The sequence below is a fragment of the Mugil cephalus genome, chromosome 6 (assembly GCF_022458985.1).
Source record: "Mugil cephalus isolate CIBA_MC_2020 chromosome 6, CIBA_Mcephalus_1.1, whole genome shotgun sequence".
Lineage (NCBI taxonomy): Eukaryota > Metazoa > Chordata > Actinopteri > Mugiliformes > Mugilidae > Mugil > Mugil cephalus.
In genome coordinates this window covers 12718810-12737563 of record NC_061775.1, presented here as the reverse complement: position 1 = coordinate 12737563, position 18754 = coordinate 12718810, and the positions used below count along the sequence as shown (strand labels likewise).

At 42.9% G+C, this 18754-nt stretch overlaps 1 protein-coding gene across 4 annotated transcripts in view; it reads left to right on the top strand.

The window, feature by feature from the left end:
- LOC125009282 overlaps nt 1-11840 on the top strand; it is a 76260-nt gene extending 64420 nt beyond the window's left edge. The window contains exons 4-6 of one of the 4 annotated variants that reach the window (XM_047587082.1): nt 3066-3271; nt 9553-9804; nt 10387-11840. In XM_047587082.1, the coding sequence (XP_047443038.1) occupies nt 3066-3271; nt 9553-9775 (429 nt within the window). In that variant the 3' untranslated portion in view covers nt 9776-9804; nt 10387-11840. Of the gene's footprint in view, nt 1-3065; nt 3272-9552 lie in introns of all 4 variants that reach the window. The other 3 variants (XM_047587081.1, XM_047587080.1, XM_047587079.1) reach the window with 3 other exon arrangements.
- Nucleotides 11841-18754: the final 6914 nt, after the last annotated feature.

Sequence of the window (18754 nt, the reverse complement as noted above, 5' to 3'; positions counted from 1 at the left end):
TACAGTATGTAAGAATCAGGTTTGCATTATGGAGCTGAAACGCAAGAGGTTTTAACATTAGACGTGAAATTAATGTGATTAATTTAATTATTAATTTGGTAAAAATCTAATTCGTATTTAATCATCTCTGAAGTATTAGTCGTCATGTTCTAAATGAGAAGCATTTCTGTGTAATGACCTGCCCGTCACCCTAATCTTGAGTAGAAATTACTTTAAATGTTTTTTGTCAATTGACTGGATTAATTTAACCAGAACTAACTGGCTTGCACAACACCTTTGAAGGCAATGATGGTTTATTTTCCACATGGCTCACGAGAACAGAAAGGACGGAATGCAACGTTACCAAAGGCTTTACAAGTGACTTGTCTGAAATATTTATCCAGTGATCCTTACGTGCCTTCATAAAAGGAGTTTTAAATCTGCAAAAGAAAAGGCATTTGGTTTTTATTTGACTGTAACGCTGTTCCACCTTGAGAAGGAAGAAAACAAAATTGCCACAAAAGAACCTGATATGAGTGGAAACCACAGCCGAGTAATTTAATCAGAGCGACCAAAATCAAAGGAGGCAAAAGTTCAAGAACTGAATGCAATGAGATGTATCAGTTCCTTAGAACCTTCTGACATAGCTAACTTGTAGAGGAGCAAGCCCAGACAGAAAGGCTGAGTAATGAAGATGGATGCATTCTGTTATCAGGCAGCCACTTACTGGGGCCTGATGTAACCTTAAACATTGAGGATAGCTCAGTTGCACAAAGAATCTAATTAATGAATAGCAGCCATGAACGGGGACAAGTCAAGTGTGCATTTGCAGATGAATTCCAGACACTAATCAAACGCTGTTTAAGTGGTTTGGTTTGTCTCCAGAGCAAGGCCATGTTTGGCAAGGACTTAAACAGTGTTTACATGTTGGCTTAATGACTGTATGCATCGTATGTGTGTGCCTGTGTACATATACGTCTTCATTTGCATTCCAGTCTAACTGTTTAATTGTTATATACATTAGCACCAGGCCTACAATAAAAAGCCTTGCAAGAACAGGTGTGAGGTTGAATTAGTTTATTCCGATAACAGGGGGTTGTTTAACTCTCTAATACGGGTTGATACTACAACTACAAGGATTCCTATATTTGGAAACATTATGGCTCTGTGTCCCAGTGCATGAGCTAGGGCCACATGACACATTTTAAAACCCAATTACTATCCCTGTTTGTCCAGTATATTAGTCATTAGTCATATCCTGGTTATCCATCACCATGGATAACTAGTGCTTTTTGTCTTGTGATGTGAGAGTTTAGAGTTTAAAGTTTAGGGTGCAGAATTCTTGCCTCAGATAGCTTGAAGTGATTTTAATAAGAAAAAACACCTCACACATCTAAGTTTGCCTATGTTGGTAATTTGCCAGAGCCACATGAGCAACTTTATATGAGCTAAGACTTTGGACAACATTGTGACAACTCCACAAGCTTGGTCCACTCTTTTAAACTGCTTCCAACGACAAACTAATTCAGCTGGTTGACTTTACAGATGTTCATTCAAAAACGCTGTCTTCCTCCAGAGCTAGCTACCTAGAGCTTTGTCTGTGACAACTAAATCAAGAAAATAATCAGCACATCAATCCTAGCTTCTGCTGCCGATAACCAGGGCTACCACATGGCTGGACCCAAACACAAAGCCTCATGTAAGCCAGAAACCATGCTAAGTGGACGACGTGAAACACAATAGCAGTTGAGTCCGATTATCAAGCTAAGGCAACATTCAGACTAGCTGCAGTCCCCTTTTAAAAATACGCAGCCTGAAAATTTTCTGAATGCCAAGTCTGAAGCATTTCATGGCTCACGGTGCAAAATATAGAGAATCAGGCGGCATGTGAATATCTACACCATCATCAGAGCTTAACTGGATGATATAATGTAACAGAGGAGACAGATACATTATAAGAGGCTTTCAAATCAGTTTCACACAAGAACCTACCAAGTACCCTTGAGACGATATACTGTAGCTAAGATGATGTCACTTACTGATACAGTCTAAGTAACTAAGTAACATTTTTTGTGGTTGCTGACATATTGCGTGGTGGGGGTGCGTGAAATGTTGTTTTGCCTTTGACTTAAAGGGCCGTTTAAAGTTAGATCAGAAGTCGCATTAGTCTCAGTGGTTCCTTGATCTAAACACTAACATGAGCACGCTGACATGTTGATGTGTAGCCCGACTTAGCTCAAGTCTCTATTCTTATCAGAATGTATCTATATTTCATTATCGGGGTTGTCTCAACAGATACAGAGAAAAAAAATATTTCTTCAACTGTATCCAATTCCATATTTCTATTGTTGGAAACAAATTCAACTCCACTGCACTCGGATGATGTACGGTTACGTCACAGTTCCTCTTCTGTCCGTCAGCTTATCTAAAACAATCTCATTGGTCCCGTCTGAAGCGTAATAATCTCCCAAAGCTCACAACTATGGCCAATTTAGAATCACCAATGAACCTAACTAAGACGTTTTCAGACGGTGGGATAAAGTCGGAGAGAACCCATGCAGCAGACACAGGAAGAACATGGAAACTCCACACAGAAAGGCCCCAGTCATATTCAAACCCAGACCTTCTTCCTGTGAAACATGAGCGCCACTCCTCCAGACCAAATTTAGTTTGTCTGGCTTCCAGGCTAATGGTGATTTTCATACCGTGACCAAATGTGCTAACATTTGCTCATTAGTCCTAATAGCAAACTGCCTCTGAGGCTTGTGAATGTCTCTAGTTTTGCAGGTATTGGATAACGTGGAACTTCATGACATAAGATGAACTATTATGAGATCTCCTAATGCTCGCAATCCTTTATGAGATGGACATGAATGCCAGAACCAGATTTCAAAGTCCATCCAGCAGCTGCCCGGTAGCAACAGCCAACATATAATTTCCTAGCCTCATTGCAGGCTTAAAAAAAAAAAAAAAACTTTCATTGTGTTGCTGGCTTCATGTTAGTAGAGTGAATTTGATAAAGTTGAGTTTAGTGATCATACAACCAGCGTGACACATCTCATGACTTTGTTCTTTCTCTTTTCCAGTACCAGCTTCAGAGGAGTTCTCCGTGGCGCTCGGTGAGCTTCCAGTGGAGGACATGGCTCGTGTTGATCACCACTTTCGTTTTGCTGGGACTAGTTCCTTATGTCGTCCACCGCCTGATGACAGCCTTCACCAACCCTCCGCCTTCCAGCACGTTCAAAGTGGCAACAGTCTCGTTTGGGTTACTGTCGGAGATCCTGCTCCTCAAGTGAGTATTTCATGTTTACCCCCCCTCCCCCCTTTGTTGTATCTTTACTTTTTTTTTCTGTGTTAGTTGAAGTGCCCTTGGGCTGAACTCCATATAATACGCTGAACACGGTCAGAATGATTAAAATGTTGATAACGGTGTTTCCACGCTGGCTGTGGTCCGGTCTGCCAAACATATAAAACAATCTTTTCAAGCAACATTTCATTTTTATGCGAGTTTCAAAACAAGAAGCAGTGAGCGGCCGTGTCATCCAAATAATCATCTGTGAAAACATGTTGTTGTCTGACCCCCAGCATCCCCCACCTCTCTTGTTTTCACTTAGCCATCGTTCCCATTTTGATATTGCTAATTGGAACCATGCCTGCGGTACTGTAAACCATTAGTAAATGAACAGTCTGTTTTTATTAACATCTAACTTGTAAATAATGCATTAGATTCCTGGCATAAACAATACCTACTCTCTGATTAGAAAGCAACATATGGCCGATACTGTAATCAGATTACAAACACAGGTTATGTAATGTGTAATTGCGTAAAGCGTTTACTTAGTAAGGCTGCACACGTCTGGTAAATACACTATTTTGAATCATGTTTCCTAATAGCACGCATTTGCCGTGACTTTCCTGACTTCTCTTAATCAGCTGAATGCTTCATAGATTCACTGTAAAATGTGACGACGCTAGCAGAAGTGACCCAAAGTAGCAGCAAAATTAAAACTCGCACGTGTCCTTCTTCCAGTATTTGTCTTGACTGAAATAAGACGGGCTGTTTGCAATTAACTCAACAAGGCCCGTAACTTTTTTTTTTTTTTTTCCTTTTCCTTCCATTAACCTCCTTTGTAAGGAATGTGTCCAGTCAACTGCTAATTAATAAACATGGTGGCGGTGGTAATGTGCTTCTGCATCATTATGTTGTTGAAGCCCTTATCCACGCTAGTAATGAGCTGTAATTTTATGACAGGAAATTGGTTTGTTTACAGCACGTTCAGCAGCGTCAGGCGGGCTGCGTTCGCGGCGCGTATTTGGTCCAAATATGTTTTTAGTTAAAATGCTAGCGCTTTTATTAGTATTAGTCTTTCGCAAATTAGACGTGGCATACTTCTGTTGTTTTTAACCTTCAGTGAGGGGAACGGCGGAGCCATTCCTCGCATTGTTGTAGAAGGAGTCATTATGTACAGCTCCTACAACTTCTAGTCTCCCTAAAGTTCACGACTACTGCTGATGCTGACATTATTACTGGTACGGTAGGAAGATTGGTGGGCGCCCTTATTAGGATTGGTGGTCTTTGCCGACCCGTGCCCTGTGGTGCTTTTGCTGCCTTGGATGTGCCAGCCTCCTGCTGCCCCCTGTCAGTGCGCATCTCAGTCACACTTCAGCCCTGGGGGGTGGAAGCCCTCGGAAGGAGTGACCCATCCCCGGCCCGCCATCTCTCGCCCACCGCGCTCTGGCTGTTAGTCCTCCAAACAGGGTTTGAACAAGCAAACAGCTCAGAATGACCTTTCGTTGTTTGCGCCGTTATGGATGCATGTTGTGTGCACTCGTGATCAGTTACACTCCCTCTTGGTGAAATGGTAACAAGCTAGTCGCACCAGTTTGTCGGCAAGTGCGTTTAACGGCGCGTCGCCCTGCGACCGAGGCTCCGTGACGCTGTTACCTGTTGTCTGTTGCCGTGGCTACGACGCTCCAGATGACGGCTCATTTTGTCGCGGGGCAATTGAATAACCGAGCTTTTTAAATTAATGTTGGTCATTACATGAGTGCATGGAGTTACTGGAGCCTCTGTTTGCTATTCTTCTATTCCTCTGACTCTTGACTCCACAGAAAGTAAATTAGTGAATTTTCTCGAGTACTCTGCTCTACTCGAGTAGGTCCATGTTTTTCTGCTTTATACATTAGATACTGAGATTTTTAAATTTACAAATCAGAAAAGGCGAACGGGGTCATTATGGAATATGTTGAGTATTTTTCTAGGGCAACCATACCTAATTACTAGCATTCGTCATTTTGTATTTTACAAATATTTTTTTAGAACAATATTTGACAAAAAATAGCTCTAACATTTCTTACTGAGACTTAATATGTTGGGTCTTTGTACGGTGATCCTGGGAGGTCAACACACTACAGCTCGCAAAAACACAACCAGAAAGACAAACAACTTAAAAAAAATCCCCATCAATGTGACAACACAGATGCAGCATTTAGAAAAAAATAAGCTAAATTTAGCTCCCTTTTGGCCGATGCCGATTTTTGTCTGTTATTTTCACATCACTAAACTCTTTCTTCTCTTCATCCCGTCCTCTCAATGAGCACAAATTCAATCAGTCAAATTTATGAAACTAAAACAACCTTTAATGTCAGTTTGACATTTAATATAACTTTTAATACACATGAAGTTATTTTATTAAAAAATAACTTGAAAAATTCCCCATCCAGTTCTCAATGAATTCATCAGTAATTACATTGCCCAATAAAATCATCACTGGTTTTAGCCTGATATAGAACAGTGAGAAGATTTTTTTCAGTACCTGCATTGCCCAATAAAAAGTATTTTTATAAAAATATATTTAAGTGTAAATGTAAAAGCAATGGAAATATAAAATATGTGATGAAATGTGATGAATAAAATGGTAAATAAAACTTGCAGTTATTTGGTGCTGTAGGTTGGTTTTTGTTTTTTCAGCAGGCGCCCACTAGTGTTTGGGAGGTGTTTTTACAGAGCGAGCCAGACTGATGAGTGCACAAGTATAAATGACTCACTATAGCGGAGGCTACATGCGTCTCTGCCCTGCCGTTACTATAAAGCGCTATCAATAAGTAACTATAAATCTTATTGGCGGGGGTTTGAACTTTCTTAATTTTTGGTCGGCTATGAGATCTGATGTGTCTAAATCCTTTCTTATAGTACCGCCTCTAGATATATGGCTGGCACATGTATTGCAAACTGCATTTTGGGAATCTTTCTCCAAGACTGTGATGTTCTGACGCACAACTGACGTCTTGATTCAGATGATCAAGGAAAGGGTGTGCTCCCTACCTTCAGTTGCAACCCTAATAGTTAGTCCACTTCAGTACCTTCTTGAGGCCCAAACTGTGTGTCCCATCTGGACACCACCTGGAAACATTTTGGTTTCTGCGTATTTCGGCATTTGGACTTGTACAGGAATTTTGTGTTGTTGTTGTTTTTTTTCGTGTGAAGGTGTTGTCTTAATCCATAGGTTTGGACCTGCTTGGTTAGGATGAGATATTTGGACTCCATCGTCCAATATGCCGTGATAGAAATTTCTGACTATTTTTTTAATCAATTATTTAGAAGAATAATCATTAGATAATAAAGGCGTTGTTTGTTGCCGCCATAAAAGAGCAGTTTTATGCTGTTAGATTTCTCCATTCTCCATGCTTCTTCTTCTGCCGCTGGTGATGGTTATGTTTCCGGCAAGGTCTTAGCTAGCTAAAAGAAGAATTATCTGCATAAGACAACTCGGGTTAGAGACAGCTCCAGGTTAAAGTGCTCAGGAGCTCAGATCTAATTTAAAATGACCCTTTCATGAGTTCCTTTAGTGTTTCTCTACATGGCGTACAATCTGCAGACAAATTCTCCCTGAACACCTTCCAAAACAATGTTCAAGTTGCCCTCCTCCTCCTCCGCCAGCTTCGTTATTGGACACATTCGCAAGGTCACATGACATTTGTCGGACTTGAGCTGCCTTTCAGAAGGCTGTCACACAATATGCGTCCTCTCCTTCCTTGACTGTCATGGCGAGAGTGTGCAGCGCTGAGACAGTGCCCTGACCACGCCGCTCTGTGCTGTGAATTTTTATATGCCATTGCCTGGAGGTTAGAAACTCTCATTATGCCGTGTTAGATTTATTAAAATAGATTATGGAAATGTTAATTAAGTCATTAATTACATTATTTAAGCAGCATTGACAGATAAGGGAGTGTGTATGTGTGTGTGGGGTGGGGGCGGGGTGGGTGTCGAGCTCCCTGGGTGGTTTAAAAGGATGTGATTGGTGACAAGGGACACTGTGGAGATGGCGTCTAACCGCTAGCACTGACATGATACAAAGTGGCCTACACTGCTCTCTCACCTCACGCTACTGTCTACAGCAGTTTACAGAGCTGCCTAAGGACGAGTCGCTCACCGCCCTTTTGCAGATACACAAGCGCACACAAGGCTACAAATGTGCTTTTCGTTCTTAAATGGCAACTACACATAAGTTAAGAGGGTTTGGGGACAAAGAGCGCGGCGCTCCCGAGTAAACACTCATTACATTCCACTTTACATTTTTACTTTGTGTGATTATTCGGACGAAGCACTTGCCGTGACATTTGAACGGAGGCCTCAAACCATATTTCCTGGCCGTTCCAAAGGAAAACACAATAGCACAATTGCAAGATGAATTACCCACAAGTTGATACTACGGACTCTTATCTGTTGACAGTTTAGTTACCGCAAAGCACAAGAAATGTGTTTTCCAATTCTCTGAGAATTGAGCTTTTCTTTGTCCCATCAACCCTATATTAAGGGAGGGAAACTGCTCTGATCGCGCTGGATAAGAACAAATGATAGATGCTGTAAACAAGCAGAATGCTTCAATTCTGATCCAAGACATTGATTTGCCTCAGCAGGCAATTACTGTGTGGACTAAGATTATGTATTCAGTCAGTCTACTCGAAAAAGGATTTTTATTTATTTATTTTTTCAGTCCAACGTCTTATTTTGTTCCTAAAAATGTTAAATTAAAATGCATTATTAAATTGAAAAAAAGTAGAGGTGAAAATAATGTGTCTTGATTCCTTGAGTCCTCCACCGGGTTGCCAGGCAGCTCTGAAAGGTGTGTGTCTTGATATTAAGTGGCTGCTGATTGTGGGAAATGATACAGTGTGCGGCCGTCCAACCACCTCAGAGTCAAGCTATCGTGATTAGCTCCTGCATCAGTCACATGAAGCCAATGATAACTAACTGATTTCTGAGATCATTAGCATTCGCCAACACGGACAATCACACAAAGGCACTCAGTCCTATCGCAAGACTGAAACAGACTTTTTACTTTTTTTTTTCTCCGTGTATTGTAACGAGTACATTAACAAGCTACAACGATTCAAGGTAGAGGGTAATCAGCTGCACATACACGGTGAAAACCAGGAGGTTCCAGCCTTGTTTCACTTACCAGCACCTCCTGAGTTCGTCAGTTCACTCGATTGTTGTGCACAGCAAAAATCATGGTCCTTCAGTGTTTTATGAAGAACTGCTGTGCAGCTTTTCAGTCTGTATGATCACATTTATACAGTGTTCTTGGCATTTTAGATGGTTTCAAAAGCAGCTGCAGCAGTAGTTCTTTACTCTGTAATAGGAAGAGATATGCACGATATCAGCCGTGTCTTTCTTTTCCGTTCTCTGTACAGACTCAGACAGTACATTCATTAATACACAGGATAATATGTTTCAATCACACGTTTAGAAGGCCAGCAGGAAAACCGACCAGCAGGCTAGCAGTCAGCTACCAACAGGAAGACACTAGCTAACTAGCCTAGCCCTAGCCAACAGCAGAAGTCAGTACGCGGCACATCACTGGAGTTTTCAAGTGGGCAAGTAAAACAAGTAAAAAAAAAATGGTAATAATGATAAAAGGGTAATTGGTTAATTTCAGGCACAGTTGTTTCTTTTCATGCTACGTTCAGTCTTTGTGTTACCAAGACCTACAAAATCCTCGCGGACATGAGCGCACCCTCTCAGCTATGAAGACTCCTCTGTGGATTGCTCTCATTTGGAATCTCAACCATCCACTTTGAACTCCTCCTTAGCACTTATTTGCAGCACATGAATATTATAGCTTAGAAGACAAAACAGCACGAGCACAGTAGACTGTATCTAGGCGGTCGGTTCTTGTAGTGAGCTTCCTGAATGCAGGATTTCAGGTAAGTTGGTGCGTCTCTGACACTAAAACATTAGAAGATCAAAAGTGGTCCAAGGAGGGGCAAACCATGGACTGGCCACTTGATGCAGGTTTGATCCGTGGTGGCTCCAGCTTGCGACTAGGATCTGCCACAAGAGTCTTGCTGTCTGTATGGTCACATTGCGTCAAGACGTTGGGAAACACTCTGGATTCATCTGGAGTCTCTTGCACACTCTATTAGGCTCTGTTAATGGGAGGAGAGGGTCTTAATCATGAGATTAGGATTATGCTGTACTAACAAAGTAGTGGGAAGAAGAGTGTGTGGGAAGAAGTTAGACTCTTAGTCCTCTCCTAATATTGTTCTGCTTGGATGGTGTTTTCTCAGGTGTCTGTCGAGCTATGTCAGCGGCCGGTACCGGCAGGCAGAGCAAAGCTCCTTCACCGTCCGGCCGAGAGGCGCTGAGGATGGAAGAAACAGCTCAGGCCGCTGGGATCAGTCCGAATCCCCTTCGGCGGTAGCAGGTCACGCATCATCAGTGGTATCACCCAGCCAGGTGGAGGAGAGGAAAGTGGATATGTTGAAGACTGGGTGTCTCAGCTATTTCTGAACTACTAACAGAATGAGTTTACAGACAAGGTGAGAGTAAATCCTTTGGGAATTAGGTGTGTCCAACAACTGTTAAAGGTACACATCGGTATATCCGTGTAGCATTTAGGGGACGGTTTTCAAAGTGCTAAATATTCCTTTTTCCTCTTAGTCAGTCATTACACTTTCACTTTATTCAGTAGATGTATTCACACATGTTGCAAATTGATGATAAGGAAGAGAATGCACGCAGCTTGCATGAGTGTGTAGAGGCTTCGAGAGGGGTGGGAGGGAGAGCATGAAATCACTCTGTTTCCTTAATGATGCCCACACAGAGACAATGGGGTGCCGCTCTGATTAGTGTCACCTGTCCTTGTGCATCTCATCAGCTCCATTATGGCTCCATCTCCCATGCTTCTTCTGCTAATTGAATAGCCCGTGAAGTGGTGACAAGGACGGGGGCGAAACCGACGTCTGTCCCGCTGCTGCTTTAGAAATGAGAGTAAAGCTTCCCAGAGAGACACCAGTTCTTAAAACATCAACCATTAACATACAGATAGAAATACGCGCTAACAAGTACCCTCATGTTATATTACTGTCATACTGACTCCAGATTGCTTTTGTGCTTAACAGCTTTGAATTAGCGACCACCGTACACTTTTGGGGGTGATGCAGCATTTCTTGGACGATTCAGATGCTTCATTCCGAAAGCGCGTCTTTCTGGTGCTAGTTAGCTTTGCACATGTCGACAAAAACCTGCATACCAGCACTTTTAAAGCTCTCTGACTTTCTTATATCTCACGTGTTTAATTACAAGATTTTGATTATGTGTCAGATGTTCTCAACATGTCTTTGTAAATGTTTTGAAACCTTTTTGTCTGTTTTTAATGAGAATTATACGAGGTTGTTGGAGAAAATGTTGTCATACTTCATCATTCCCGTAAGTAAACCCATATGGATTCACCAACGCAGCCGATTACACCACCACGCGTACAGGCTTAATTGTTCATGATTGTTGTGAATGAGATTTGAAAGATTGATTTGTAAAATTTGACATCAGCACAAAGCTACAAGCTGCACAGGCTGGATTTTCCTGACTTCTTGTCAGTCTCCAAAAAATATCCTGCATTTCCCACGATGCATCCAGTTTTCTTTTTCATTCCAAGACTGTGTATGAAGATCAGTGACCTTCACTATTTAGTCCCACTAGACAAAAGTGAAGCCAAGATATCTCAGCAACGCGGGCAGCCATGTTGCACTCGTGTCATTTACGTTGGTCTTGCATGCTGTTCAGATCCTACACCTTGTTTTTAAAATGTGAACTTGACAGAACCAAGCCAGCTTTTCTTTATCTTAGTGTTGCTTACTTTTTTTTTTTTTTTTTAGATAAAATCATCTGTAACTACTGTTAGTTAACTAAATATCACCTCCTGTTTCCACTGTAGCTGCGTGCTTAGCATGTTAGCTAAAATATTAAGGTTTAAATTCATGTATTATGTGAGTTGGTGAGTTTGAGTCCTGCGCTGCCAGGATGACTACAGCCAACGACACCCACACTAAAGCCACTAAAGCCACTATTCAGTTCTCCTGTGGGTGACGTCATGAAGGGGTTTCCATCTGTAATATACGTCAAGCATCAAATAACTCATCAATAACAAACTTATCAGTAAAATAACATATGTCCTCATGTCCTATCTGCATGGAACATGGAACATGGAAGGGTTCACTCGGCACTTTATTATTTGGGAGAATCAAGATGTCTTGGCTTCACTTCTGTGGAAGTGTCATGGCGTCCAATTTCTTTGTTATACGGTAACAATCTGGTCGACACACTCGAGCTGAGATACCCTGATGGGAGCACCTAAACATCCCTCATGACATGTTCTCAGACCCGACAATGCTCCTTCAGAGCAGCAGGAGATGAGTTGCCCATTAATGTTTGTACAATAAATGCTCTGTTTCAACTGTAATCCATAGGAAACTGTCTTGTATATTAATGATTGAGTGTTGTTACTGTAAACTGTTATTTGGTTCAAAAGCCTTTATATATGAAAACAAATAAAATCGGAGGCAGGCCTCAATGTGATGATGATCTCATGTCTTTATTAAATGACTTCCAGGTTGCTCTGTAGCCATTCAAAGGAAAATATGTGAGGTATGATTCAGATCTGTGTAGAAAACCTTGACATATAAAAAAAGCAGTGTCTATTTTGATTGGATAAACATTGCCAGCTGTGATGCAGGGCTGTAATGTCGGTGCGTCTGCTGCCAGGCAGGAGCTTTGCTGTTATCTGCATGCGCCTGAGGCACTGCTAATGTAAAAAGATCCCCCTCACTTGGCTCTGCTCGGCTAGCGGTGAGCTCTGCGGGCTTATCCCGCTCAGTCCCTCTCCGTTTCACCTCTCGGTCACAGCCAAGTGACTCTCAGCTGTGCTCCACCTCAGCTCGGGCCTTTCTGCGGACAGAATAGAAGTGGAGCGGTATCTCGCGTCGCTGTATCTGGTAAATGCCACAACAACAGTGTCCCCGTGCCTGTGTGGTTCCGGGGCTTAATGTGCGCGCGTGGGGCCAGATGGACACTTTCATGAGTGTACGAGTGTGGATTATTCTGCAGGCTACATCTGGGGCTCCACATGGTACGGCAGACTGCGGTAAAAGAGGCAGGTGGGCACGTGGAGAGGGCACACCCCCAGTGAGTTCTCTTACATCTATACTAACAGACAGGCCATTGCCTCAAATGGCAGACCGAAAGGTTACAAGACCGTCCTGCAAGACAAATGCTTCTCAGAATACCGGGAAGTGTCCTTCGTCTGTGACAGCAGCAACCCACTGTTTCCCGGTGTCAGTCTAGTATGACAAGTGGGTTTATAGTTTTTTTTATTTTTTTTGTTGTTTTTTTTTTACATTACGCTCGTTCAGGAGTAGACTTTTGTCCAAAACATATTTTACCATATCCGCACACTGGGAACAATTTGTGTTGAAGTGTTTGCTCAAGGACACTTTGTCATGTGGACAAGAGGAGCCAGGGAATGGACCGCCACTCCTATGATTAATGGCCTACCTACTCTACCACCTGAGCTACAGCTGCCCATAGTGCAGGAGCCCACCGCCGCCACCACCATTAACACATTATCACATTATGCTCCGACTCACTGTTGTCGGTCTTCATCGCTGGGTCAAACTGGTCGCCTCGTGTGACTGTTAGAGAGGAGCGCTGGGCGGCGTGAGAGAACACTGGCGCTTTTGTTTGATGAAACTACAGAAAATAAGCAAGGTTTATGCAATCAATGCAGTTTGAACCCAATGAATGCCCAAGATCGGCTGATGCAAGTCCCAACCCGATCTAAATAAACACAAATGTCCTCCCTGCAGATTCATAAAGGTGCTTTTTTTTTATCTTCTTTGTTTTCTGTTTCTTGACTGTAGCAAGTGCAGTCGATAGGAGGGCTAGAGAGCTACAGGGTAGTTCGTACCTTGGCTCCAGAAGCTCAAACAAATGGTGAAAAACTGTGTTCATCCGACGCCACAAACCTCGTAAACCTCTCCAGTACTTTTCGATGAGAGACAACCTCCTGCTACTACCTCACGACGCATCCACGTTGCACAATTTCCAAATTTTAGCCTGACTGACTTCATTTTCCACTGTAATATAGACCTGTTTAGTCGGGCGGTTTTGGGTTGTCTTCCTCTTCCACTCTTGGCAGCCTCGCCTCTAGCCAACTGTCATTAACACAGAAGAAGACGAAGACGCTTCGACGCTGCAGGGACGGTGGTTTTGGTTTGAGGCAGACCTTAAACAAATAACTACTAAAGATAGGGCTTGGCTGAAGCCCGATATACAGTACATCCATCATCACATACATCACTTTGAACAGCCTTTAGTTCATCTACAACAGTGAGTCAGAGACCTGAGACAAACTGAATTGAGTGGATTAATTTCATGTGGGTTCACTATTACTAGTGAGGCCTTTCACATTACACAATATGCAACACAGCACAATTTTTCAGACTGGTTGGATAAAATCCTCTTGGAAATGCATCGATGTTTTCTGCCATTTAACGACTTCTTACAACAGAAAAACATCCAAGGCAGCGTGTTAACTCTGTTAAAGTAACTTGAAAAATGGCTAACCCTAACACGGGGTTACACGCTGCGTCATTTCTTATGAATGCCTCGAGCTACACGGGCAATCTACAGACACACACATACACACACACACACAGCAGAGGAATCACCAACACGCCTGATAATGATGAGCCTATCCCAGGTGACGTCCGGCTCAGAGGCAGGGTGCTCCCCGACCAGGTCGTCAGTCCATCGTAGGGCTGGCAGGGAAAGACAAAGTCTCGCACGCACGCCTTGGGCCAACTTAGACTCGTCAGTTAACCTAAGGTGTCTTTGGAATGTGGGAGGACGCAGGAGCACCTGGAGAAAACCCACGCAGGGGCGAACAGGCAAACTCTGCAGAGGAAGGACCCGGTTCAACTGTGAGGCATCGACCACTACACAACGGTGCCACACACGAAACAAGGGCGGTCATTAATGAAGGCAAATAACAGAAATAAATGGGTAGCGTGCAAAAGATGTCAACAATAATGATATTCGCATGTAGCTGTTTTTGTATTCCACTGAATTGCATTATGACATAAAGCAGGGGTCTTAAACCTCACCTACTATATGTGTTCTACATTAAACTCAGCCTAGTGCCTATTTATAAATACACATTATTATCATTTTGCATTCAGTATTAAGCTATTCAGGTATTCATTTTTCTATTTCAAACATGTCCAACAGTAGGGTGGTCGTGTAACAGTCGTAAACAAAAACATATCTATATCATGCACTGTTAGCTTCTCTTGTGCTAGCACTGCAGCGTGCGTCTGGATTTGGAAAAATCCAGAAAAAAAAACTCCTCGGACCCCCTGTTGAACTCCTATGACATAGGGTACGTCAAGAATGTACGCTCGCATATTGCAAGTATGTAGAAGTATGCAAAACCTACTGTGTGTAAGTCCCTCCGTTTCTACATAACAATTTCCACGAGCACGCTCCCAAAACTCAAACTCATTCACGTCGCACACTCATATTAGATTGAACTCGAGCCAGGGCCTTTGTGGAATCAGAGCTCATTAGACGAGTCCACCTCATAATGAGTGGCCAGATCCATCAGGAGAGATAAAGCTCCCGCTCTGCGCCGACTGAGATCCAGCTGAACGCACCCGCAGCGCTCCAGACCACATGCGAACAAGACATTTGCTTTGAAGCGCCAGCGCGCGGATCTGAACGGGCGCGACGGAGTGCCAAACGTTCTAGGCTGTGAGTGACGGGAGATCCGCTTTAGAGCTGGCTACCTGTTGAGGGGGATTAAATAAAATGCAGATGGTGTTTACGTGCTGAACAAACAAAGACGAGCTCAGTGAAGTCTGTCGTCGAGTGAGTTCCTTGTCAGAAGTGGGAGGGTAAAAAAAAAAAGACGTTTTTTTTCGTGACACCTCAGATTTGTACCTTTCCTTTCAACAGCAGAGCAGAGCAGAGCCCATGGGCGCACACAGGAACACCTGAATGATGTGGGGGGTTACCCTGTGATAGAATCTCACATGACCCTGAGATCACCTCTGAAGGACGAAGCCTGCTGAGTGTCCGGCCGTGTAACTCCGTCCGTCGACACAACAGGAGCGCGGCGCGGGCCCGCTCCAACTGCGGGTCGAGTTGAATAAATTAAATGAATTACCAGCTGCCTCGTGCAAGCTCCCGGGATGCAGGGTGGCATGAGCACGCCATTACAACAATGATAAGGAGATCTGCACGGCCCTGCGTTAAAGAAATTACGCATAGCATCCGGATCCTTTAAGAGGCTCTGACAGTTCTGCATACACTGGCAAGTTGGTGTGACGTGAGAATGTGTGTGGTTGTCGCTTGGCCTGAGTCGGGGGCTGCGGCGCGGCGGCCCCTGAGAAGTCAGGGGGAGAAAAAAAAGAAAAAAAGATGTTATTGTGATGCAAATGGCCGCAGTATTGTGCTTAAACCGTGCATTAATACGGCCCCTTTTGAGGCGATAACGTCGCGAGACGCGGAATAACGCCAAATGATGTCCTGAGAGGTTATTTAAAGCGATGCGACATCACACCCCAACGTCGCAGGAAGTGCTCACTCCCCCGTCCCGACTGCTCCTGTGTCCAGCTTTGATAAATACACATGAAGGATAGAAGGCCGCGTTTGAGTGCCAGCCACTATGCGGCCGCCATTTACATAATGTTATGTATATTGTATTCCGCTCCACCCTAATGTCTGAATGTAAACTGAATTTAAGCGTTCGCTCGCAAACACTGGAAGAAGTGTTAAACGCAGGACACGTGGCGAGGTGTCCGATAACTTTGTCTTCTACCTGTAATCTGATGCCGCGCAGGGAGGAAGGGATCGGCCTCACTTCCCCGGGGTGATTTATGATTGAGGACATGTTAATAAAAATATCAAAACAATCTGAGCTCTGCTGGGGGAGATACCGGTCCGCTACGTACATCATGCTCGACAGGCCCAAGCAGGGATTCGCCTGCTCCGTGATAGTATGCTCGTATGGATGCCCCGCTGCCCTGTCTTGAATAGAATATGCAGCTGTTGTTCTATTACCCCTTGTGATGGCTTTTTTTTGGGGAGGGGGAGGGGGTCATGGGGGTAGGACTACTCACACAAGGTGACATTTATGTGAACGTGCGCTCTCCGCTCTGTGGAATTCAGTGGTTGATAGGTGGACCTCTTTTATGTTTCAATCAGAGAAAGTTCCTTAAATCCTTGAGTTCCTCGAGCTACGCATGTTGGCTTCCCTTATAAAAAGAGCCCAGTGTGATGTCATCTGACCGGCTTTAGCTGAGTAAACACCCCTTCAAGAATCTGCTCGTCCCAGAGATGCACAACCAAACTCTAAATCCTCCAAATTGTTCATTAAACGCTTACAATGAGCGGACGAAAGGGCGTTTACCTTCCCTCCCAACACCGACACCACTCCGGCCTTTGATGGATCCGTATCGAGCATGGGCGTGAACGCGGTGTAATTTAGTGCGCGTTAAGAGCCGCCGCAGACATGCAGCCCGTGACACTCCCTCGGTTCCACTTCCAATATCAGCCGTTCCTGAAATACCAATGATTTTCTGTCTCCGAGTGTTTCGTGAACCCCAAATCATCACAAAGCGCTCTGCTGAAAAAGGAAACGTTCTGAAACATGAAACGCGCTTCGATTGAATGTACACAGAGGGCACGCGGTGTCGAGCTTTTCCTATGAAGCGGTCAGTCAAACTTCTTATACCTCACACCTGATTTTAAAACTGTTACGTTGTTACCATTAAGGGACAAAAGTGTCCTCTTCAAAAACGCCCTACAAATAGTATATGTTCATAATTTTTTCTACTTTTTTTTTTTTTTACATAAATCTTTTAATCCACTTCAGTGCTAATCAGAAATACCAAAAGTTTGATTAATTTCTGACTTTTAACCCTTTATATGCCAGTGTTTTTGAAGGCATCACAAAAAATGTTAACATGACATTTTTAGGGCTTTTTCTGAAGAGGACACTTTTGTCTTTAATGGTAAAAACATAAAATATTTCGTAAACCGGGCACTACAAAACATTTTAAATCCATTAAAATCAATGTTGCTACTCGTCATTGACATGTCACACAGAAAAAAAAAGAAAAGGAAAATTCACTTTGCATTTAGATTGAAAATTTTGTTGTTTTGTATTGTTTTGTTTTGTTTTTTCGAAAAATTTGTGATGCCATCAAAAACACTGGCATATAAAGGGTTAAAAGTCAGAAATGAATCAAACTTTTGGTGTTTCTGATTAGCGCTGAAGTGGATTAAAAGATTTATGTGAAAAAAAAAAGTAGAAAATAAAATATTAATACATGCTATTTTTAGGGTGTTTTTGAAGAGGACACTTTTGTCCCTTAATGCCAACAATGTAACAATTTAGGCTGTAGTCTATCACTAAGTTAAAAAATAAATAAATGGAAAAGGACACTTTTCTCCTTATCAGGTCATGAGGGTTAATGGTCCATGTAGTGTCTCTTCGTTATTTAATGTTTCCTTATCGGCAATCAGTAAATCAGGCAGGTCACAAGTACATCACCCAACAGGAAAAGCGGCATTGGAGGTATTTGCCACAAAGATCAGGTTTCAAACAAAAGAGCTTAACAAGCCCTGATGTTTGTGAAGTAGTAAAAGGATGTCAGATCAGTGGCAACATTAATGTGTTTTTTTTTCCTGTTAAATTAAAAATTAGAAGCTTCTGGTTTATTACTTACCTCTTCATCCCAGTTGTTGATGAAGATACTTGGTTTATTTGAAGAGCAGCTCACACTAACGACCTTTCTGGTTAGTAAATGATAAAGGTGAATCACTGTGTTCAGCCCGTCCTGCCTCATGCTGTTTGAGAAGATTGGTGAAGTGATTTCATCCCTTTACACGCTCATTGTGTCCGCGGCACTCGTCAGTTTTGACTTCGCCAAATACCGATTTACTCTATTTCCTGTGTGGCTTCCTGTGTGCCGCATTCACATTTCTTAACTTGGTCAGATAAATGCTCTTAAATGCACAATTCAGGAATGGAAACAGAAAAATAAAGCCCTTTTCACCATTAGCCGTATTCACCGTTAGCCAGGCATCTTGTTTAAACCAAATAATGCACACTTACCATTTTACCATTTGTCCGTTTGTGCTGTTTGAACATTGCATGGACGATGTGCCTCCACATCATTCATGCTAACACATCACCACTCCTTCCTCCCCTCTTAAACAAATAGCATTTCACTGCATTTACCATCTATACATCTGTCACCGGTCGAAGGTTTGTGGCTTGGGAGGTGAATGATTTTGATCAGAAAATTAAAGGCACCTGTCAGTCGCGGCCACAAAGATGAATGGAAGCAGGTGGCACAAACAGTGGTCGTGTAACGTAAAGGCCCGTTCAGACTCTCACATATGTTTGTGTTCATGCATATTAACCGT